The sequence below is a fragment of the Macaca thibetana genome, chromosome Y, assembly GCF_024542745.1.
Source record: "Macaca thibetana thibetana isolate TM-01 chromosome Y, ASM2454274v1, whole genome shotgun sequence".
NCBI classification, from domain to species: Eukaryota; Metazoa; Chordata; class Mammalia; order Primates; family Cercopithecidae; genus Macaca; species Macaca thibetana.
This window is the reverse complement of record NC_065599.1, coordinates 3,124,876-3,145,728: the sequence shown is the minus strand read 5'-3', so window position 1 is coordinate 3,145,728 and position 20,853 is coordinate 3,124,876. Positions and strand designations below refer to the sequence as shown.

General features: G+C 39.0%; 1 protein-coding gene across 1 annotated transcript; it reads right to left on the bottom strand.

The window, feature by feature from the left end:
* Positions 1-12,551: 12,551 nt before the first annotated feature.
* On the bottom strand, positions 12,552-20,232 carry LOC126947212 (uncharacterized). The gene is made up of 3 exons (XM_050777925.1): positions 20,115-20,232; positions 14,046-14,740; positions 12,552-12,681 (listed from the first exon to the last, which is right to left on the bottom strand). Exons 1-3 carry the CDS (start codon positions 20,229-20,231, stop codon positions 12,552-12,554), a joined length of 942 nt encoding a protein of 313 aa, XP_050633882.1. The 5' UTR covers position 20,232.
* Between the last annotated feature and the right edge of the window lie 621 nt (positions 20,233-20,853).

The window sequence follows — 20,853 nt, the reverse complement described above, 5'->3', positions numbered from 1 at the left end:
GCAATAACAAAACAAATATATGCTGAATGAAAGTGTTCAAGAGATGAGTGACTATTTACTACTACAAGAAGAAAAACTAGAAGAGAATAAAAATGAAAACATGCATCTCCTAAACCATATGTCCAACCCCTAGGTTCAAACAATTCTTCTGCCTCTGCCTCCCAAGTAGCTCAGACTACAGGAATGCACTCCTACACATGGCTAATTTTTGTATACTTAATAGACACAGGGTTTCACCGTGTTTGCCAGACTGGTCTTAATCTTTTGACCAAATAATCCACTAGCCTCTGCCTCACAAACTGCTGGGATTACAGGTGTAAGCCACTGTGCACAGCTTGATTGTTTCAGTGATTCATACTAGATCAGTCTGAATATGTCACTCTTTATTAAAAAATTCTTAGATGACTTTGACTGTATGGCCCATCTGCCTTCTGCCTGGATCCCACACAATAACAGAGAAACAGCCAAAGCAGGAGTAAAACTCCCATTCACAATTGCTTCTAAGACAATATAATACCTTGGAATAAAATTACAAGGGATGTGAAGAACCTATTCAAGGAGAACTTCAAACCACTGCTCAAAGAAATAAGAGAGGACATAAAGAAATGAAAAAAGTTTCCATGCTCATGGATAGGAAGAATCAATATTGTAAAAATGCCCATACTGCCCAAAGTAATTTATTGATTTAGTGTTATTCCCATCAAGCTACCATTTTTCTTCTTCACAAAATTGGGAAAAAACTACTTTGAAGTTCATATGGAACCAAAAAAGAGCCTGCGTAGCCAAGACAAGCTTAAGCAAAAAGAACAAAGCTGGAGGCATCACACTACCTAACTTCAAACTGTATTACAGGCTACAGTAACCAAAACAGCATGGTACTTTTACCAAAACAGATATACAGACCAATGGAACGGAACAGTGGCCTCAGAAATAATACCATACATCTACTACCATCTGATCTTTGACAAACCTGAAACAAGTATAACAATAAATTTTGTTGGGAAAACTGGATAGCCATATGCAGAATACTGAAATTGGACCCCTTCCTTACACATTATGCAAAAATCAATTCAGGATGGATTATTATTGATTATTAAAGAAATGCAAATCAAAAAATCAATGAGATACCATCTCATACCTGTCAGAATGGCTAATACCATAAAGAAAAGTAATAACAGATGCAGGCGAGATTACATAGACCAAAGAACAATTATGCAGTGTTGGTAGCAATATAAATTGCTTTTTGCATAATGTTCCAAATCATTGCTACTGTGAATAATTGCAATAAATACACGTGTTCATGTGTCTTTATGGTAGAATGATTTATAGTCCTTTGGTTATATGTCCAGTAATGCGATTGCAGGGTCAAACGGTATTTCTAGTTCTAGTTCCTTGAAGAATTGCCACAGTCTTCCGCAACGATTAAATAATTAACACTCTCACTAACCCTGTAAAAGTCTTTCTATTTCTCCAAATCCTCTATAGCATCTGCTATTTTCTGACTTTTTAATGATTGCCATTCTAACTGGCATGAGATGGTATCTCATTGTGGTTTTGATTTGTATTTCTCTAATAATGAATGTTGATGAGCATTTTTTCATGTTTGTTGGCTGTATCAAAGTCTTCTTTGGAGAATTTTCTGTTCATATCCTTTGCCCACTGTTTTATGAGGTTCTTTGTTTTTTGTTTTTGTTTTTGTTTGTTTGTTTGTTTGTTTTTCTTGTAAACTTGTTTAAGTTCCTTGTAGATTACGGATATTAGCCATGTTTCCAAATAAAGAGGTTGCAATATTTTTCACTCATTCTGTAGGTTTTCTGTTCACACTGATGATAGTTTATTTTGTTGTGCAGAAGCCCTTTAGTTTAATTAGATCCCATTTGTCAATGTTGGCTTTTATTGTCACTGCTCTTGGTGTTTAAACATGAAGACTTTGCACATGCCTATGTCCTGAATGGTGTAGCCTAGGTTTTCTGATAGGAATTTTATGGCTTTAATTCACAATGTAAATTAGTTCAACTATTGTAGAAAGCAGTAGGGTGATTCCTCAAAGAGTGGAAAGTAGAACTGCTGTTCACCCCACAATCCCCTTACTGGATATGTACCCAGAGAAACATAAATCACTCTACCATAAAGACACATGAATGCAAATGTTCACTGTGGACTGTTCACAGCAGAAGACATGGAATTAACCAAATGCCCATCAATGACAGATTGGATTAAAGAAAATGTGGTACATACCCACAAGAAATACCATGCAGCCATAAAAAAGAATACAATTATGCCTTTTGAGGGAACATGGATGGAGCTGAAGGATATTGAGAAATGTGAGCCTCCAAGTTAGTTTTTGTTTTCAATAACATTTTGGCTATTGAGCATCCCTTGAAATTTATATGAATGTTAGAATTGGCTTGCCCATTTCTACCAAAGGACTTTGGTATTTTAATAGGAATCACAATGAATTTGTAGATTGCTTTGTGCAGTATTGTCACATAAAAGTCATCTTCTAATCCAGAAACATTGAGTGTCTTTACATTTAATTAGGGTTTCTGGAATTTTTTTCAGCAATGTTTTGTAATTTTTCATATCTAATTTTTGCACCTTGGTTAAATTTAGTCTTAAAAACATTATAATCGGCTGGGCGCAGTGGCTCACACCTGTAATCCCAGCACTTTGGGAGGCCGAGGCAGGCGGATCACAAAGTCAGGAGATCGAGACCATCCTGGCTAACACGGTGAAACCCCGTCTCTACTAAAAATACAAAAAACTAGCCGGGTGTGGTGGCGGCGCCTGTAGTCCCAGCTACTTGGGAGGCTGAGGCAGGAGAATGGCGGGAACCCGGGAGGTGGAGCTTGCAGTGAGCCGAGATCCGGCCACTGCACTACAGCCTGGGCGACAGAGCGAGACTCCGTCTCAAAAACAAAACAAAACAAAACAAAAACATTATGATCATTGATGTTTTCTTGTTGTTTTGTGAGACAGGGCCTTATTCTGTTGCCCAGGTGGGAATGTGGTTGTACAATCATAGCTAACTGTGGCTTCAAAGAGTTTGGCTTGAGCAATCCTCCCACCTTGGCCTCCCAAAGTACTGGAATTACAGGTGTAAACCACACTCAGCCTGTTGTTTTTTTGTTTGTTTTTGCTTTCTCTTTTGACAGTTAAAAACGATGATTTGCTTTATAATCAATGAAAATATAGTACATTAAATTGCCCAGAAGGCATAATGTGCAAGAACTGTAAGTTGTATAGTTGACTTATTGACCATCTTGTTGAAGTTCAATTACTTCTTAAGAACTTGTACTTGGTAACCTTCCAAAATCATCTTTTAATAAACTTATTAAATAGTACCAATTAAAAAATGACAAGAAAAGACACATTTAAACAATACTGAAGTTTATCAAAGGACTTAAGAAATTTCAACTCATTTTCTTTCCTACCTTCCTCCCTACCCTACCCTCCCTCCCGCCTTACCTCCCTCCCTCCCTCCCTCCCTGCCTTTCTTCCTTCCTTCTTTCCTTCCTTTTTTGAAACAGTGTCTCACTTTTTCTGGAGGGTGGACTGCAGTTGTGTCATCATGGCTCACTGCAGCCTGCAGCCTCTCACTCCAGGGCTCCTTTGATCTTTCTGCCTTAGCTTCAGCCGCAATTACCTGGCTATTTTTTTTTTTTCCTGTTTTTTTCTTTGTAGAGACAATAGTTTGCCATGTTGCCTGGGCTCATCTCAAACCTCTGGGCTCAAGTGATGTCCCTGCCTTGACTTCCCAAAGTGCTGAGATTACAGGCTTCAAGAAAACATTTATTGTATTAGAGTCAGTAAAAATAAATGAATGTTTTGGCTAAGTTATGAACATATCTCTTATGCAATTATTTGCATAACTCTAGCAATGCTTTGGGCAGCAACAAAAAAATGGAATTTAAAAATCCCTGTGGAACCATAGGTGTAGTAAAATATGTAGGTAAAAAATCTGCAGGCTCTTGGCATTACTTAATGAAAGGATTTCTCACTCTCTCAAATTGACCTCAATGGTTTTCTTCTCAGAAAAATGGCCTGGACCACTCAAGGATGGATTCATTATTGCTGATGTTTGTGCATGTTCTTTTATAAAAAAAAATTATGACTCAAAAGATATATTTTTGACACCTTGGCATTAGGGCTTTCAAAACTGCTAGAGGTTTTCTTTTCTTTATTCAATACACTTTAAAGTAATTCTACTTTGATTTCTCAGAAACTTGAACAGTTTCTGGTTAGCCCCACAGCCACTGCAGCCAGGTCCCAATGTAGCAGTATAGCCTCACCTCCAAGGCTGTCCAGACCCCCAGCTGCCTGTATCTGTGGCTTTCAGGGCACTTGGAAAGATTCCAGCCTCTTTTTTTTTTTTTTTTTAGAAACAAAATTGTTGCCTTAATTTCATTTTATATGGTTTATAAACCGTGAAAAGAAATAGCTCTTGTGAATAGAAATAGATTTTGTGAATAGAAATAGATTTTGTGGCCAGGTGCAATGGCTCGTGCCTGTTATCTCAGCACTTTAGGAAGCCAAGGCGGGCACGTCATCTGAAGTCAGGAGTTCAAGACCAGCCTGACTAACATAGAGAAATCCAGTATCTAGTGGAAATACAAAATTAGCTGGGCGTGGTGGGGCATGTCTGAATCCCAGCTACTTAGGAGGCTGTGGCAGGAGAATCGCTCAAACCCAGGAGACAGAGGTTGCTGTGAGCCGAGATTGTGCCATTGCATTAAAGCCTGGGCAACAAGAGCAAAACGCCGTCAAAAAGGAAAAGAAAAAAAATATATTTTTTTGTGTTGATATTTTTCCCTATTGTTATACTTGCTTACTAGATTTCATAATTTCTGGTTGGTTCCTTATGATTTTCTGTGTAGGAGATCTGTGAGTAGTTTTACTTTTCCACCTATGAGTGTTTTTTTTTTGTGTGTGTGTATATATATGTAAAATATATATTATAGATTATATATATTTATATAAATATAATATATAGATTATATATATTCATATAAATATATATTAAAAATAATTCTAATAGCACTTCTAGTACATGATTTAATACATTTTATCATCAATGCTATGTCCTTCATCTTAAAGCTTTGGTTCCCAACAATTTAGGTGATGATTGTTATGGGTTTTGTATAAAGATGTTTTATCACAGGGAAAAAATGGTATCAGAGTTTATTGAATTTTTAATTGTTAAATGTGTTGACTGTCTTTAAGTACTTTCTGTGAAAGTTGAGACAAACCTGGTGTGTTGCAACATTTGATTTACATAATATATTGAAAAGGGATGGCATTAGAATGGTTAAAAAAAACCCTGGATTTTCTGAGACAGGATCTTAAACCATGTAGTTTATAATGTCGTCACTCATTTGGTTAAATATTGTAGTATCTATAATTATCAGATTTGGTAACATTTAGTTTTTTGTCCTAGTGATATCATATGTTTAATTCAATACTCATTTGGGCTTAGAAAGAGGTATGATTTCTTGTGCTCTTATGGGTGTAAGGGATTAGAGAATATATTTAAATTTTCTTAAGCATAGTGGGGTAACCTTAAGGATAGGATAGAAATGGAGGATTACTCTAGGGTTTACAATTGCAGAACAAGTTCAGGATTAGAGTGAGGATTAGAGCTGTGCTTGAGATAAGATTTAGTGTTGGGGTAGGATTAGGGTTCAAGTTAGAGTTAAGAGTAGGGGTATGGGTTAGGCTTAGGTTTGAGTTTAGGGTTAGGGGTCAGAATCAGGATTAGAGGTTAGGTTTGGGATTGGGTTATGCTTAGGTTTAGTGTAAAAAGATAGGCTTACAGTTAGAGGTTAGGAATCAGGGTCATAGCTAGGGTTTGGGTTAGTGTTAAGGGTTAACGTGAGGGTAAGGGTTAAAGCGTTAGTGTTAGGTTTCGGTGTTTGGGTTAGTGTTTGGCATTAGGATGGGGCTTAGGGTTATGTTTAGGGTTAGGGTTCACAGTTCAGGGTTAACTTTTAGGGTTATTGTTAAGGTTAGTGTTCATATTTATAGTTAGATGTTAGTGTTAGTGTTGGGTATACCATTAGGTCTTTGGATTTAGGTTTAGCATTACCGTTAGGGCTGGGTTTGTGTTGAAGTTAAGGTTAGTGGTCAGAATGAGGGTTACACTTAGGGATGGGTTTAGAGTTTAGGATTAGGGTTACAGTTTTGTGTAGTGTTATGGTTAGGGGTTAGCATTTATGTTTAGTGTTAGTATCAAAGTTTTTTTAGAGTTAGGGGCTAAGATTAGGTTAAGTTTAGGGTTTAGGTTTAATAAGGGCTACAGATGTTTGTTTAGGGCTAGGGTTAGTGTTAAGGGTTAGGGTTTATGATTTAGGGTTAAAGTTATGATTAGGTTCAATGTTTAGGGTAACAGTAGGTTTTTACATTTAGTCCCAAAGTTAAGATTATGTTAGAATTATTTTAGTTTTACTGTTAGGATAAGGGTATTCGGGTTAGTGTTTAGTGTGAGTTTTAGAGTTATGGGATGCAGTTAAAGTTACCTTCAGTGTTCTTGGGATTTGGGTTTTATAGTTAGAATTAGGGTTAAGTTTAGTGGTAGTGTGAGGGATCACATTAGGGTTTGTATTAGGGTTAGGTTTAGGATTCAGGATGAGGGTTAAAAGCATTAAGTTTAGTGTTAGGAACATGATTTAAATGTTTGGTTTAGAGTTAAAATTTAAGGTTATGGTTTAGTGTTAGTTTACGGTTTAACATTGGGTGCCTGTTTGTGGTTCAGGTAGAGTTAGGATGATGGTTAAAGTGTTTGGATAAAGATTAGGATTAGGGTTAGTGTTAGGGTTAGATTAGGGCTTGATGTTTGTGTTAAAGTTAGGGTTTAGGGTTTTGCTAATGATTAGGTTATGTTTAGGGTTAGTGTTATAATTAGGGTTAGGATTTGGGCTTCAGATTCTCTGTGTAGTATAATGTAAGGTTTATGTTTTTGTTTGGGGTTGTTGTTCATGTAGGGGTAGGGTTAAGTTAACAGTAAAAGGGTGAGGATTAATGGTAAGGGTTAGGTTCAGTGTCAGATTAGAGTTAGGCTTACTGTTAGGGTGTACATTTGGGGTTGGTGTTAGAGTTGAAGTTAGGGTTAGGATTTGGGGTAGGGATTAAGGATAGGTTTTTCGGTTAGTGTTAGGGTTTGGGATTAGTGGTAGGGATTATTGTTTGTCTTAGTGTTAATTTAGGGACTAAGGTTTAGTTTAGCATTTAGGGTTAGGGTGTTGGTTTATGATTAGGGTTATGGGTTACAGTTAGAATTCATCGTTTAAGATTAGGATTATGGTTAGGTTTTAGGTTTTAGGTTTAGAGTTACGGTTTAGGTTTATTTTTAGTGATAGATTTAGAGTTAGGTTAGTTTTACTGTTAAAGATCTGGTTTTATGCTTTTACAGTTAGGATTAGTGTTATTGATAGGGTTATGTGTTGAGCTTATGGTTAGGTTTAGTTTTTCAGAGTTTTATTTTTAGCTTTGGGATTACATTTAAAAATGAGGGATTGGCCTTGGGTTAGGGTTTCAAGGTTAGATTTAGGATTAAGTGTTAGGATTAGTATTTAGGGTAAGGATTAAATTTAGGTTATCAGATAAAGTAAGTTTCACATTTAGAGTAAGAGGGTATGGGTTAACATTAGGGTTAGGGTTATCTTTAGGATATAGAATTAGTGTTAAAAGTTAGTTGTTAGGGTTGGAGTTTAGTGTTAGTGTTCGTGGTTTCATTGAGTTTGTGGTTGTGGGTCTGTTGGTGTTATAGATAGGGCATGGTGTTAGAATTAGATTAAGTTTAGAATTATTTAATTTTATTGTTAGGGTTAGGGTAGGTGTAGGATAAACTTTAGGGTTATAGTTATGGTTAGTGTTTAAATTTAGATTAAGGGGCTAAGGTTATGTTTAGTATTATGATTACAGTTAGAGATACAATTATTGGTTAGATTATTGATTAGTGTAACAGTCAGTATTAGGGTACAGATTGGGGTAAAACATTAGGGTTAGAGTTAATGTTAGTAGTTAGGCTTAGGGTTAGTGATTAGGGTTAGATGTAGGGTTATGGTTGGGTTAAAGATAATGTTAGGATTAGGGTTTCGGTTTTGTGTAACAGCTAGGTTTAGGTTTGGGACAGGTGTAGAGTTAGGGTTGTTATAATAATTTTAGGGTTTGGGCTCGGGGTTAGTGTTAGACTTAATGTGAATGTTATGTTCATGTTCAGAAAGCAGGTTTAGGAGCTAGAATTTAGGATTAGGTGATAGGGGTTGTGGTTAGTGTTAGGGGTAGTATTTTACATTTAACATTAACTTTTAAGGGTTAGAGATAAGGTTTTTTTGTTTATGGTTAGTGTTTTTGTCTTAGGGTTAGGGTTTTAGGCTTAGGGTTTAAGTTCAGGTTTATGTAATGTTGGGTTCCCCTTGTTTTAGGGTTATTATCAAAGTCAGGGTCAAATTCATGTTTAGCTGTAACAGTTAGAATTTAGAGTTGGGATTTCATTTGCTGTTTTGATTTTAGTGAGGAGTTAGGTACAGGGTTGATGTTGGGGTCAAGTTTGTGTCTTAGGGTTGCTATTAATGTTAGGGATTCTGATTTAGGATTGGGGTAAGGGATGGTTTAAGGTTAATATTATGATTAAGTTTAGGGTTATGAAAGGCACTGGACAGCTGGGTACTATATTAGGTCATTACTCTTTTTTTCATAAGGGAAGACTGAGCCTTCCACCTAGAACTCTCTAGGTCTGATCTCAGAGCCATCTTAATGCTCGTTGTACAGCCTAGTAGATTTGGAGCAGAAAGGGAGCTGCCCTCTGAGGCCACAGCTTTTCTGTATGTCAACCCAGAGCTGACCAAATCCACAGTAGCTTGTTTTTTAGAGTGACAGGTGTTTTGAAGTAGTCTCTGGAAGGCCCAAAGGAAGGGAAGATAGTGACAGCTTATACCCTAAATACAGTTTGTTAAACCTTAGAGGTAAAAGTGGAAATAATTAAATGCTGGTGGCCAGGCACTCTGTGTACCAGCCACAATTGGGGACTGGAGGCTAAGTTGGCACATTCTCCTGCACCAGCAGGAGAAAGCAACCTGCAGACTCTGACTTCAGTCTCTGGTGCAGGGGTGGTGTGAGATCTGGAATGACAGAAGAATTTAAAATCAGCAGAATTCCAAGTTGCTTGGCCTATTAAACCCTGGAAAGGTTATTGAGATTGAGGGTTGTGGCAGTTCCTTTCTCACAGACAGAGCCTGAGGCCCATGTGACCCTGGTTCATGTGGCCTGGGATGCCTGGGCTAAATGTTGTGTCCATTTCTATTCTTTACATTCTTTGTTGTAGCACATATGGGCTGTACTCTTCCCTCCAGGCATGTTTCCTTTAGGGGCTAGCAGGATCAGGTTCCCAGGCCATGATGTTCTGTCTGGGAGCTGAGACCAGGTTGACTCCAGACATGTGCTCAGTGAGGACTGAATTATAGGGGACCTATGAGAAGAGGGAGAGCAGTTCCCCAAATCATATGCTCTCCTTGCTTAAACAACTAGATTGTGAGAAAATCCATAGTACAAACATGGGCTTGCTTTTCCATTCACTGCTGGAGCTGAGACCGAGCAGAGGTTGCCACAGCCACTGTGTCCCCTGGCTCTTGCCTATCCTCTCCACATGGCTGTCCTGACCCTTCCTTTTGCTCTTCCAACTCATGCCTCCTGCCCATTTTATCCTCAGGGAAATGCAAGTCAAAACTACAGTAAAATACCACTTCACACCCATTATAATTGCAAAAAGCAAACAAACAAAAAAGCTAACAATGTTTGAAATTGAAGTGGGAATATGCAAAAGTAAAATGCTGCAGCTGCTGTGGAAAATAGTTTGGTGGTTTGACAAAAGCTAAATATAAAATTACCGTAGAACCCACAGAATCCACTCCAAGCTATACACACAAAATATAAAACAGGTATTCAAACAAAAACATTTATACATATGTTCATAGCAGCATGCACAGTAACTAAAATCTGGAAACAAACCAAATAAATGTCCATCAACAAAAAATAAGCGAAATACAGTATGTCCATACAGTGGCATAATACTCAGCTGTAAAAAGGAGTACAACACTAATGCTACAATGTGGAGGAACTTCAAAACCATTTTAGTTTAAGAAGCTGAACACAAAAGTCACATACTGTATGATTTTATTTATATAAGTATTTAGAATAAGTAAATCCATAGAGACATAAAACAGATTACTGGTTGCTAGGTGTCATAGTCAGACAGAGGATAGACTGGGTAGCAGCTCCTTAACAGGCAGGGTATTTCTTTCTGGGATAATGAAAATAATTTGGAACTAAGAGGTAGTAGTTGCACACAAATGTGTATGTACTAAAGATCACTAAATAATTCATTAAGAAACAGTTAATTTTATATTATGTGAAGGAATTTCACCTCACCAAAAGACAAAATTTATTCCTCAGCATTCTCTGAGCAATGTGAGCTTTCTTTCCACAGAGTGCTCTTAGCATGAGGTTCTGGTCCATCCACAGTTCAGAACTGCCTGGGGCCAGGCCACCCACATACTAGGCACTAGGACTCCAGCCACACTGTGGAGGTATGAGGTCTCCAGCCACACTGTCCACCAGCTCCTCAACCTGTTACTAGTGGAAGGTATGTGAGTTACTGGCATCAAATCTATCATTGTCTGCACTAACCTGAACTCTCGCCTCCTCAGAAGTAAGAATTTGACTGAGGGGAATAAAATAGCGAAAGTGACTGAGAAAAGTTTCACCACAAATGTGGATGTTTATTTTAAAAGTTTTAGAGTAAGAAAAAATGGATAGTGCACTTGGAAGAGATCCAAGTGGGTGATTTGAATATATACCATACATATGATTTGCACATATTTTGTCCCATGTTGTTGGTTCTTTCACTGTACTGAGAGTGTCCTTTAATGCACAAAAGTGTTTAGTTTTGATGAAGTTAAATTGATCTGTTTTTTGTTGTTTTGTGTTCATTCAGCGATATAGCCAAGAAATCATTTACAAATCCACAACCAATTAGCACGTGAAAAGATGTTCAAAATCTCTAGCCACTTAATATATGAATATCTAAACCACAATGAGATTACAACTTTATCCTCATTGAAATTTTTGTTGTTTCTTTTAGGAAAAGTTTGAGAGTATGTGGAGAAATTGGAACTTTTGCACTTTGCTGGTGAGATCGTGAAATGGTGGTGATGGTTGCACAATGTGAACATGGTTAATGATAGTGAACTATACTCTCAAAAGTTTTTGAAATGGTAAATGTGTTTATGTATATTTTTCCACATACAACAAAAGCTTCCTCAGAAATTGATCTAAAAAATTTTCATATGTGATAAAAGAAGATGCTTCTCTCCTATCATGGGTAGAAGCCTGTGTATTTATTCATGCTGGTATACACAGTTCTGGCCCTTCCACACGTGCAGCATGATCTCATCAAGCAGAAAGAGTCCCTTCTCACCCGGCCTGTTTGTGCTTCTTTCCATCATTGCGGTCTCCTATTCAACTCTCTGTCTGGTCACTACAAGCCACTGTAAATTATAGGTCTGTTTACTATCTCTGTAGACATTTCTTCTCTGTAATGTAATATAAATGAAATAATACAATATGTCATATCATCAGACTGGCTTTTATCACTTAGCTTTATATATACCCAATGTGTCCATGGCTTTGCATGACTTCATAAATCACTCTTTTCTTTTGATGAATAGTACTTCATTTTATGAATTTATCTGACTTGGTTAATATTGAAGGGCATCCTGATTCGTTAAAGAATTTGGCCATTGCCAAGAGAGCAGTTATACGTAAATATGTGTGGTTTTTTATTAGATGCAAGTTTTCAAATCAGTTGTCTAAATACCTGTGTGCAATTGTTAGACTATATGATGAGACCATGTTTACCTTTGCAAAAAACTGCCGAACTGTGACAGAAGAAAAAACCATATTTTAAATTGCTGTACAATTATACATTCCATCAGCAATGAATGAGATTTTCTGTTGCAGTTTTGATTATATTTAAAAAGAAATGTAGACATCATATTGTTGTTTAGTGCTCTCACTCTTATTTTATTTTGCATTCCCTGGACAACACGTGTTGTTGAGCATTATTTTGTTGTTATTGTTTGTTCGTTAATCTATGATTGCTTCCAAAAAGCATGCATGTGTTGTGCCACAGAAAATAATTTTTAAAAAAGTACTTTAAGCTCTACTCTGTAAAAACTAAGAAAATTATGCTAGTCCACATAATCATTTATCCTGCTATTTTTTCTAATCTTATGATTACTACAGTGAAATAGTGAACTGTAGCTAATAAGACAATGTGGTATGTTAGTGTGATGCTTCACTCTGTAGAGATCCCTTTTATCCCAGCCCGCGGGATAGTCATTGTAGGCCCTGGAGGAGGGGGTGGGAATTTGGGGAACAAGAGACATGAGAAATGGAGACAAGACAGTGCTTTGATCAAGTCTCGTTTAATGGTGGTAATGCAATGCCTTATATACATTTGGAGGGGAAGGGGTTGGGCTAAGGCGGAAATGACCTCATTGCGGAGGGCGTGGCCAGATAGGTTTCAGTTTCTCCGGTCGGACGTCATGTTGCGCCTGCGCTGTCAGGTAGTAATTTTCGCGGGCATGGGAAAAATGAATGAAAAAGAAGCAGGAAGAGCGCCATCTTTTAATGGCAGTATTAATATAGGGAAGAAGGTAAATCTAGGGAGAAGGTGTGGGGTGGAAATGAATATAGCTCAGGCGTTTAATCTTTAATTATTATTCGCTATGGCCGGGGCATGCAGCTCCGGACAGGTCCCCCTTTTTATATTTTTATGATAAGAAAACCCCTCGGGAACTGCGCCTGTCTTAGGTTGGGTCAACTCACCCCTACCTTCTAGGCCCGTCATGGGATAAGGCAGCAGCAAGGGCGGCCCTCCTGTCTTAGGCTCCGATGGAGATAGTGTCCTCTTACCCGTCATTGACTGTCCAGTTCAGCACACAGGGGAGGTGGTCTTATTAAGGTAAATAAGACTCACCATTTTCAGTCATCTCAAGGCGATGATAATGAACCTGTATAGGTTTGGCCTGGAAGGCCTCGATTTGTTGTCTGACAAATGCCATAAGCTTATTAAGGATTATAGGCCCGAGAGTGAGGAAGAGTAGAAGAGTGAGTAAAGGACCAAGAAATGGCAGGAGATAGGGGAGAAGTCCATTGAGTCCAGTCCATAGTGGATTGGCGGCCAAGCCTTTTCTGCACTTTTCTAGTTCTTCTTGCAAAGTTTTTATCTTATCTCTGACGATTCCGGATTTGTTGGCGTAAAAACAGCACTTTTCCTGTAAAGCCAAACATATCCCTCCCTGTTCTGCCGTTAACAAATCTAGACCTCTTCTATTCTGGAGAACTACTTCAGCTAATGAGTCTACTTGGTCTTGTAAATCTTGTATAGTACTGGATAAGGTTTGTACATCTGAAATTAATTGATTGGATAATTTAGTATATTGGGTTAGTGAGACTCCTAGGCCTGTGGCTCCTGTAGCAAATCAGTGGTGATTCCTAGTCTAGCCAACAAGGGAATAAATTGTATGGCTCGTTTCGGTCTATAAATAAAATGTTCAATAGCGGGGATGGGGATAGGTTCATCTCCAGGGATGATATCAATGTCGGGGAGAAGAGTGGCCAGAACACAAAGCCCTGTCCAATTTGTAGGTAGATACGTATATGCCATGTTGTTTCCACAAACGAAAACCGAGCCATTTACAGCACACAAAGGGTTGGTGGCATTGATTATGGAGGTACAGTTGTCAAACACAACATAGCCTAAATCAATTTCTTTAGTGTTATTATATGATGGTGAAAAGAGGCAAGAGGAATTAGAAAACGTCATCGGTTGAACTAAGAAGGGGGAGGTAATAGGACAGGAATTATTTACTAAGGATTCATTTGAGTAATTGACATAGGACAATGAAAGGTTAGGTATGGCTAGAGGAATAGGGGGGCCCATTTTAAGACAAAGCCAACAATCGTGGGCCAGGCTTGTATTGGACATTTGAAGTAAATTGTATGTAGCATTGAGGATATCGAAGGTTTGGGCATCAAGCGTAAAATTATCTCTAAGCTCAGGCAGGGCGAAAGGGTGATATTGAAGTTCAGGATATGGAGCTTTATGAATTTCTTCTAATTTTTTCTGGACGGTTTTGATTCTTGCAATATCTAATGGGCCTCCTCCATCAGAAATGTGAATGGGGGCGGTAGTGCTCCAACAAACAGGCTTTCCTTTTTGGCCGTTACAAGGAGATTGTACAAGTTTATTAGTGGATCCTAATACTTGTACGTCATTGATGCCTCCAGTTTGTGTTTTTAGTAACGTGGCCGTATAATATGTTCTATTGCCTGATTTGCGTTGTTGATAGGAGGTATAACAGGAACTATGTACAGAAGATTGGAAAGAGCTACAAGGGCATTCTAGGAGCGGCCCGCTAGGTGAGGTATCTCTTGGGGTAGACTTACATTTCCATAACTGGTTTGGCATTAGGTAAGCTGTCTTGCCCGTGCAGGTCACCTGGGTGATTCTATCTGACGGAGGTTCAGATATTTGTCCCCCTCTGCAGTCACAAGGCTGGCCGTATTGTTTTCGTAATAATTCTTTTGCCTTACGAGGGTCACCAAAACCTGCATAGACTGTCACTATGTTATATAGAGCGATTATTCTCCAAAGGAATTTCATGTTAGGCTTCATTTTCTGAAAAACAAGAAGGAAAGAACTTCTCAGGGAGATTTATCTTCCCTGGACTGACAATGGTTATGATTTATTTGTCTTACCAATCTTTCAGGCAACCATCTGGCTGCATCATTTTTTTGTGAGAAGATGCATACTGAGCCTCTTCCCCAAATTAAAACTGGATCGGGGCCATGCCATGAACTATCAAGTGGATCTTTCCATTTTACCATTGCAAACTGTTTTTGAGATTCAGGATGCCAGAAACGGTCGGCAGCCGATTTTCCATGACTGTCCAAATTTAAAAAATTAAGGATAAACAGGGCATGATTGAGTATGTTTCTGGGGGTACCCTTCACGGGGTACCAGCTCCCCCCTTTTAATTTTGTGATAATAGTTTTTAATGACAGATGAGCTTTTTCTACTATACCTTGTCCTTGGGGATTATAGGGAATGCCTGTGGTATGTTTAATTTGTAGGGTATTACAAAATTGTAACAAGGTTTTGGCTATATAACCGGGGCCATTATCTGTTTTGATTTGTTTGGGTATTCCTAAAATAGAAAAGCAGTGTAATAAATGAGCTATGACATGTTTGGTGGCCTCTCCTGTTTGGAGAGTTGCACTGATGAATCCACTATAGGTGTCTATGCATACATGGATATATTTTTTTTGACCGAATTCTAAGTGGTGAGTAACGTCCATTTGCCAAATTTCGTTGGGGATGAGTCCTCGGGGGTTAACTCCTAGATGGGGAACAGGTAAATATGTTATGCAGTTGGCACATTGTTTAACTATTTGTCGAGCTTGTTCTCTGGTAAGTTTAAACATAAGTCTTAAGGTTTGGGCGTTTAAATGATGTAAGGCATGTGCTTTTTGCGCTTGTTGCAAATTGTCTGTAGTGACTGTGGCTATGGTTTTTGTTGCCGTGTCGGCTATTGCGTTACCTTGTGTTAAAGGTCCCGGTAATCCTGAATGTGCTCTAATATGTCCAAGAAAAAAGGGAGTAGTCCTTTTTTGGATAAGTTGTTGACATTGTAAAAATAGGTTAGCTGTGTCTGAAATATGTTTAATTTGAGACACGGTCTCTAAGAGGGGTATTGAATGAGCCAGGTAGGCGCTGTCTGTATAAATGTTAAGTGGCTGACAAGGAAAAGCTGATAGTGCTGCAATTATAGCTTGCAATTCGACCAGCTGAGCTGATGTATAAGTGCTCTGGAACTTAACGACTACATTATTGTAAGTGTAAGTGGCAAGTCCTGTGGAAGTTCCATCAGTGAAAATTAGTAATGCATCATTGAGAGGTTCTTTACTGGTAATATGGGGAAATACAAACGCATGAAGTTTGCAAAATTGAATGAGTTTGTTAGGTGGGTAATGGTTGTCAATCGTGCCAGTGTAAGAAGCGTAAGCAATTGGCCAGGCTTCCGTATTCTGTAACAGCCAATGGATGTGTGATTGAGTGTAGGGCTGTATAATGGTAGAGGGTTCTATTCCAAAGTATTTTCTACTGTTTTCTCTTCCCAAGATAATTAGATCAGCTATGGCATCATAATAAGGCAACAAAACCTTTTTAGGGGAGGAGGGCAGGTGTACCCACATAATGGGATTGTTCTGCCAAAATAGGCCAGTAGGGGTTATTGTTGTGTTAAAAATAAGGAATATTAATGGCTGAGAATAATCAATACCGGTAACAAATTGTGTTGCAATGGCATGTTCTACCTGTTGGAGTGTTATTAATGCTTCTTTAGTAATGGACCTGGGGGATTTTGGATTAGAGTCTCCTTTTAATACATCGAAAAGAGGTTTTAACTCTCCTGTGGTGAGCTTTAGGTACGGCCGAAGCCAATTTATGTCTCCCAGTAATTTTTGGAAATCATTTAAAGTTTTTAAATGATCATGACGTATAACGGCCTTTTGATTAATGATTTTGGGTCCATTAATCTGGAAACCAAGATAGGTGTATGGATCTTGTAATTGTGCTTTTTCTGGGGCTATTTGTAGTCCGGCTGCTGTTAACTCTTGTTTGAGTTGGGCAAAGCACTGTAAGACTTGTTTGCCAATTTCTCCTGCTATTAAAATATCATCCATATAATGTATAATATACATTTGTGCCCATGTTTTTCTGACTGGCTCTATAGCGGCAGCTACATATTTTTGACACAAGGTAGGACTATTGGCCATACGCTGAGGTAAGACTTTCCATTGATAGCGTTTCATTGGTTGTTTAAAATTTGTAGATGGAAGACTAAAGGCAAATCTTTTCTGGTCAGCAGGGTGAAGGGGAATTGTAAAAAAGCAATCTTTAAGGTCAATAATGATTTTAAAATATTTTTGAGGAATCGCAACCGGTGAAGGCAATCCTGGTTGTAAGGCACCCATAAGGATCATAGTGATATTTACTGCTCTTAAATCTTGTAAGAGTCTCCATTTACCAGATTTCTTTTTAATAACAAAAATAGGTGTATTCCAAGGGGAATTACTTTCCTCAATATGTCCTGCTGCTAGTTGTTCCTGCACTAACTGTTGGGCAGCACTTAGTTTATCATTGAGTAAAGGCCACTGATCAACCCAAACGGGCTCATCTGACTTCGAAGTAATGGGGTCAGCGCGCCTTTGGGGTGCAGGTATGTCAGTGGCCTGAGCTAAAAATTTCCAAACCCCTTTTTATCAAGTTGTCCTGAAACCAGTATAGGCTGTGGGATACCGTTCTCTCCTTTTCCAAGACCTTTACCAGGGGTGTATCCTTGAGTTAACATTTGTGCAGTAACTATATCATTTGGACTACACATTACAATTTTCATTTGAGAGAGCAGATCTCGCCCCCAAAGGTTAACAGGTAGGTAAGGGATGACAAATGGCTTAATGAGGCCTGAATTGTTTTCTTTATCTGTCCATGTTAGGTATTTAGAACTTTGTTTAGGATTACTGCTTTGTCCAATTCCTCTCAAGTGAGTTAAAGTTTCTGTAGTAGACCAATGAGAGGACCAATCTTCCTGTTTAATGATAGTTACATCAGCCCCTGTGTCTATTAGTCCAGTGAATGCCTTCCCGTCTAACCATAAGGTTAGAGAGGGTTTTTGATTTGTCATTGGTTGCACCCAATATATATCTGATGATCCGAAACCTTTTATATTTCTATTAGAGTATTGGATATTATTGTCTGTTTTAACCAAAGGTAGCAGGAGTAACTGAGCTATTCTAACTCCTTGAGGGACAGTAACAATACTATCAATAGCTCTGGCCATAATTTTAATTTCTCCTTCATAATCATTATCGATAACTCCAGGGAGGACTTGTAAGCCTCTCATGGTGACACTACTTCTTCCTAAAAGTAGGCCAAAAGTGTTAGGTGGTAAGGGTCCATATATTCCGGTATTTAAGGTTTGCGGTCCCATTTCAGGTGTTAGTATTGTGTGGGAGGTGGAACTGAGGTCCAATCCTGCACTTCCTGGGGTTGCTCTACTAAGTTTTGAAATGGATTGCTGTTGCTGGCTGGAACAAAGCTGACTGCCCCATATGCTTGTTTCGGGGCCTGAGGCTGGCCCCTCATCCCGTTTCCCTGCCTTGGGGGTAAAGGATTTCCTTGACTGTCAGTTTTAGATTTACATTCGTTTGCCCAGTGCCTTCCTCTTTTACACCTTGGGCAAAGGCCTGGGATTTTTGCTTCTGGACTCTTATTTTGGTTTTCACAGCAATCTTTTGCAAAGTGTCCCCTTTTACCGCATCTAAAACATCCCCCTTTATCTTTACCTTTGTTAATGAGGAAGTCTCTTACTGTTTGGCCGCTAAAAGCGGCGGCCATTGCTAGGCCTTGTTGATATGAGGGCCCAATATCTGAACAAAGGCGAATGTATCCTGTTAAATCTGTTTTCTTTCGATAAGGTCTGATTGCCTCTTGGCAGGCGGGGTTAGCATTTTCATAAGCTAACTGTTTAACATAATCTACACCCGTTTCTGAATTTCCAAAGATTCTACCTGCCGTGGTCATAAGTCTATGCACAAAGTCTGAAAATGGCTCATCGGGTCCTTGTTTAACCGCTGTGAGCGAGGCCCCTGGATCTCCTTTAACGGGAAGTTTTCTCCAGGCTTTTGTAGCAGCAGCCTGGATTTGTGAGAACAGTCCGGGGTCATACTGCATTTGGGCCTGAGTGTCTGCATAATTACCTGAACCAGTTAACATATCAAAATCCCAACCGTTTCCTGCCTGTTGATTTCTTTTAGCTGTATCTCTACAATTTTCAAAGAACTCTGACTTCCAAATTAAGTGGTCTCCCCCAGAAAGAACTGCCCTGACTAAGGTATTCCAGTCTGTAGGAGTGAGCCAATTCTCAGCTACAGATTCCACTATAGCAAGAGTATATGGAGCAGTAGCCCCATACTGAGAGGCAGCAGTCTTTAACTCTTTTATAATAGTAAAATCAAATCCAGTATGATGCCTCCAAGCCTGTCCCTGTTCATCTATGGTTTCAGTGACTGGAAAAACATCTTTGGGGGAGGAGTCTTCTCTATGTCGGCTAGCAACCAACCCCCCTCTTGGAACATGTTGTCCAGGCCGCTGAAGTGGGCGCAAGGAACCCTCCATAGCATCTGAGTTAGGTATTTTTTCATATCCTGTTTTTAGCTTTTGGAGCCTAATTATCAATGATTGATGTAACTCTTCAAGTTTAATCTGTTCTTCTAGTTGAGCAATTTTTTGCTTTAATTCTTGTTTGGGATCTATTGCTGCCATAACAATGGGCGCAGAAGCCTCATTATGTGTCTTATTATATGGAGGTGGGTATGAAGTAAAGGGAGGCAAATCAGGGTTGTGATATTTAGCCGCCTCTTCCTCTAAATCATCCCAATTTATATCTGATTGATTAGGCTTATTAATTTCCTCCTCCTTTTGAAGCATCTGTAAAATTGGGTATTTTTGGTTTGTTTTCGTGTGGTATTTCTTTATCTGTTACAGAAGTAGACTTGATTTCCTCATGATCACTTTCGAGGGAAATGAGATCCTCCTCCGTATCTTGCGGAGGCTTTGTGAGGTTAGAGCGGGAGCTAACCTTTAAAATATGCTCTGTCTGAGCGACCGCAGCCATGACTTGCGGATCGGCCTCCTTCTTATCTATTAAATCTCTAATGAGGTTCCAATAAGAGAAGGCGGTCACAGGAATTTTTTCCGGCCCAAAAGTATTATAATAGTCCTGAAGACAATCCCCTACTCTGCGCCATCTTTTAATATCAATAGTTCCTTCCTGTGGGAACCAAGGGCAACTGTCTTTTACAAAATCAAAAAATTTAAACAAATCATTACCTTTAACCTTTACTCCTCGTATCTTTAAAGCCTCTTTTAATTGTCCTACATATATTTGATGTTGGTTTAATTCTTGTCCCATTTCGGACGCATCACTTACCTTCGATTCTGACGCGGCAGGTTCCCGCGGTGATTGGAAGAGTTTGACTCCTTTTGTCTTTGTTAGCGGGCGACCGTCCTTTGGTGTCCTCTTCCTCACGGAGTCCCTAGTTTCCATGTCCCTGTTCGGGCGCCACGTATCCCGGCCCGCGGGATAGTCAGTGTAGGCCCTGGAGGAGGGGGTGGGAATTTGGGGAACAAGAGACATGAGAAATGGAGACAAGACAGTGCTCTGATCAAGTCTCGTTTAATGGTGGTAATGCAATGCCTTATATACATTTGGAGGGGAAGGGGTTGGGCTAAGGCGGAAATGACCTCATTGCGGAGGGTGTGGCCAGATAGGTTTCGGTTTCTCCGGTCGGACGTCATGTTGCGCCTGCGCTGTCAGGTAGTAATTTTCGTGGGTGCGGGAAAAATGAATGAAGAAGAAGCAGGAAGAGCGCCATCTTTTAATGGCGGTATTAATATAGGGAAGAAGGTAAATCTAGGGAGAAGGTGTGGGGTGGAAATGAATATAGCTGAGGCGTTTAATCTTTAATTATTATTTGCTATGGCCGGGGCGTGCAGCTCCGGACACCTTTTCACTCAAATGATTTCTTTACAAATGTCAAGAAAGCAACAGGAATTTCTAGAGTACAAACTAGTTTCTCTTGGAATTCACAAAAAACTCTGATTTCAATTTCAGTACAATGCTGAATCATTGACAAAGATTAGAACTATGAAAGTTTTGGTTCTTAAAT

Coding starts and splice junctions, on each gene's coding strand:
- LOC126947212 (XM_050777925.1), bottom strand. CDS start 20,231: ATGGAAACTAGGGACTCCGTGAGGAAGAGGACACCAAAGGACGGTCGC. Junction 14,741..20,114: donor CTGCCGCGTCAGAATCGAAG/GTAAGTGATGCG, acceptor CTTGTTTTTCAG/AAAATGAAGCCTAACATGAA. Junction 12,682..14,045: donor ACATACAATTTACTTCAAAT/GTCCAATACAAG, acceptor TGCCATTAAAAG/ATGGCGCTCTTCCTGCTTCT.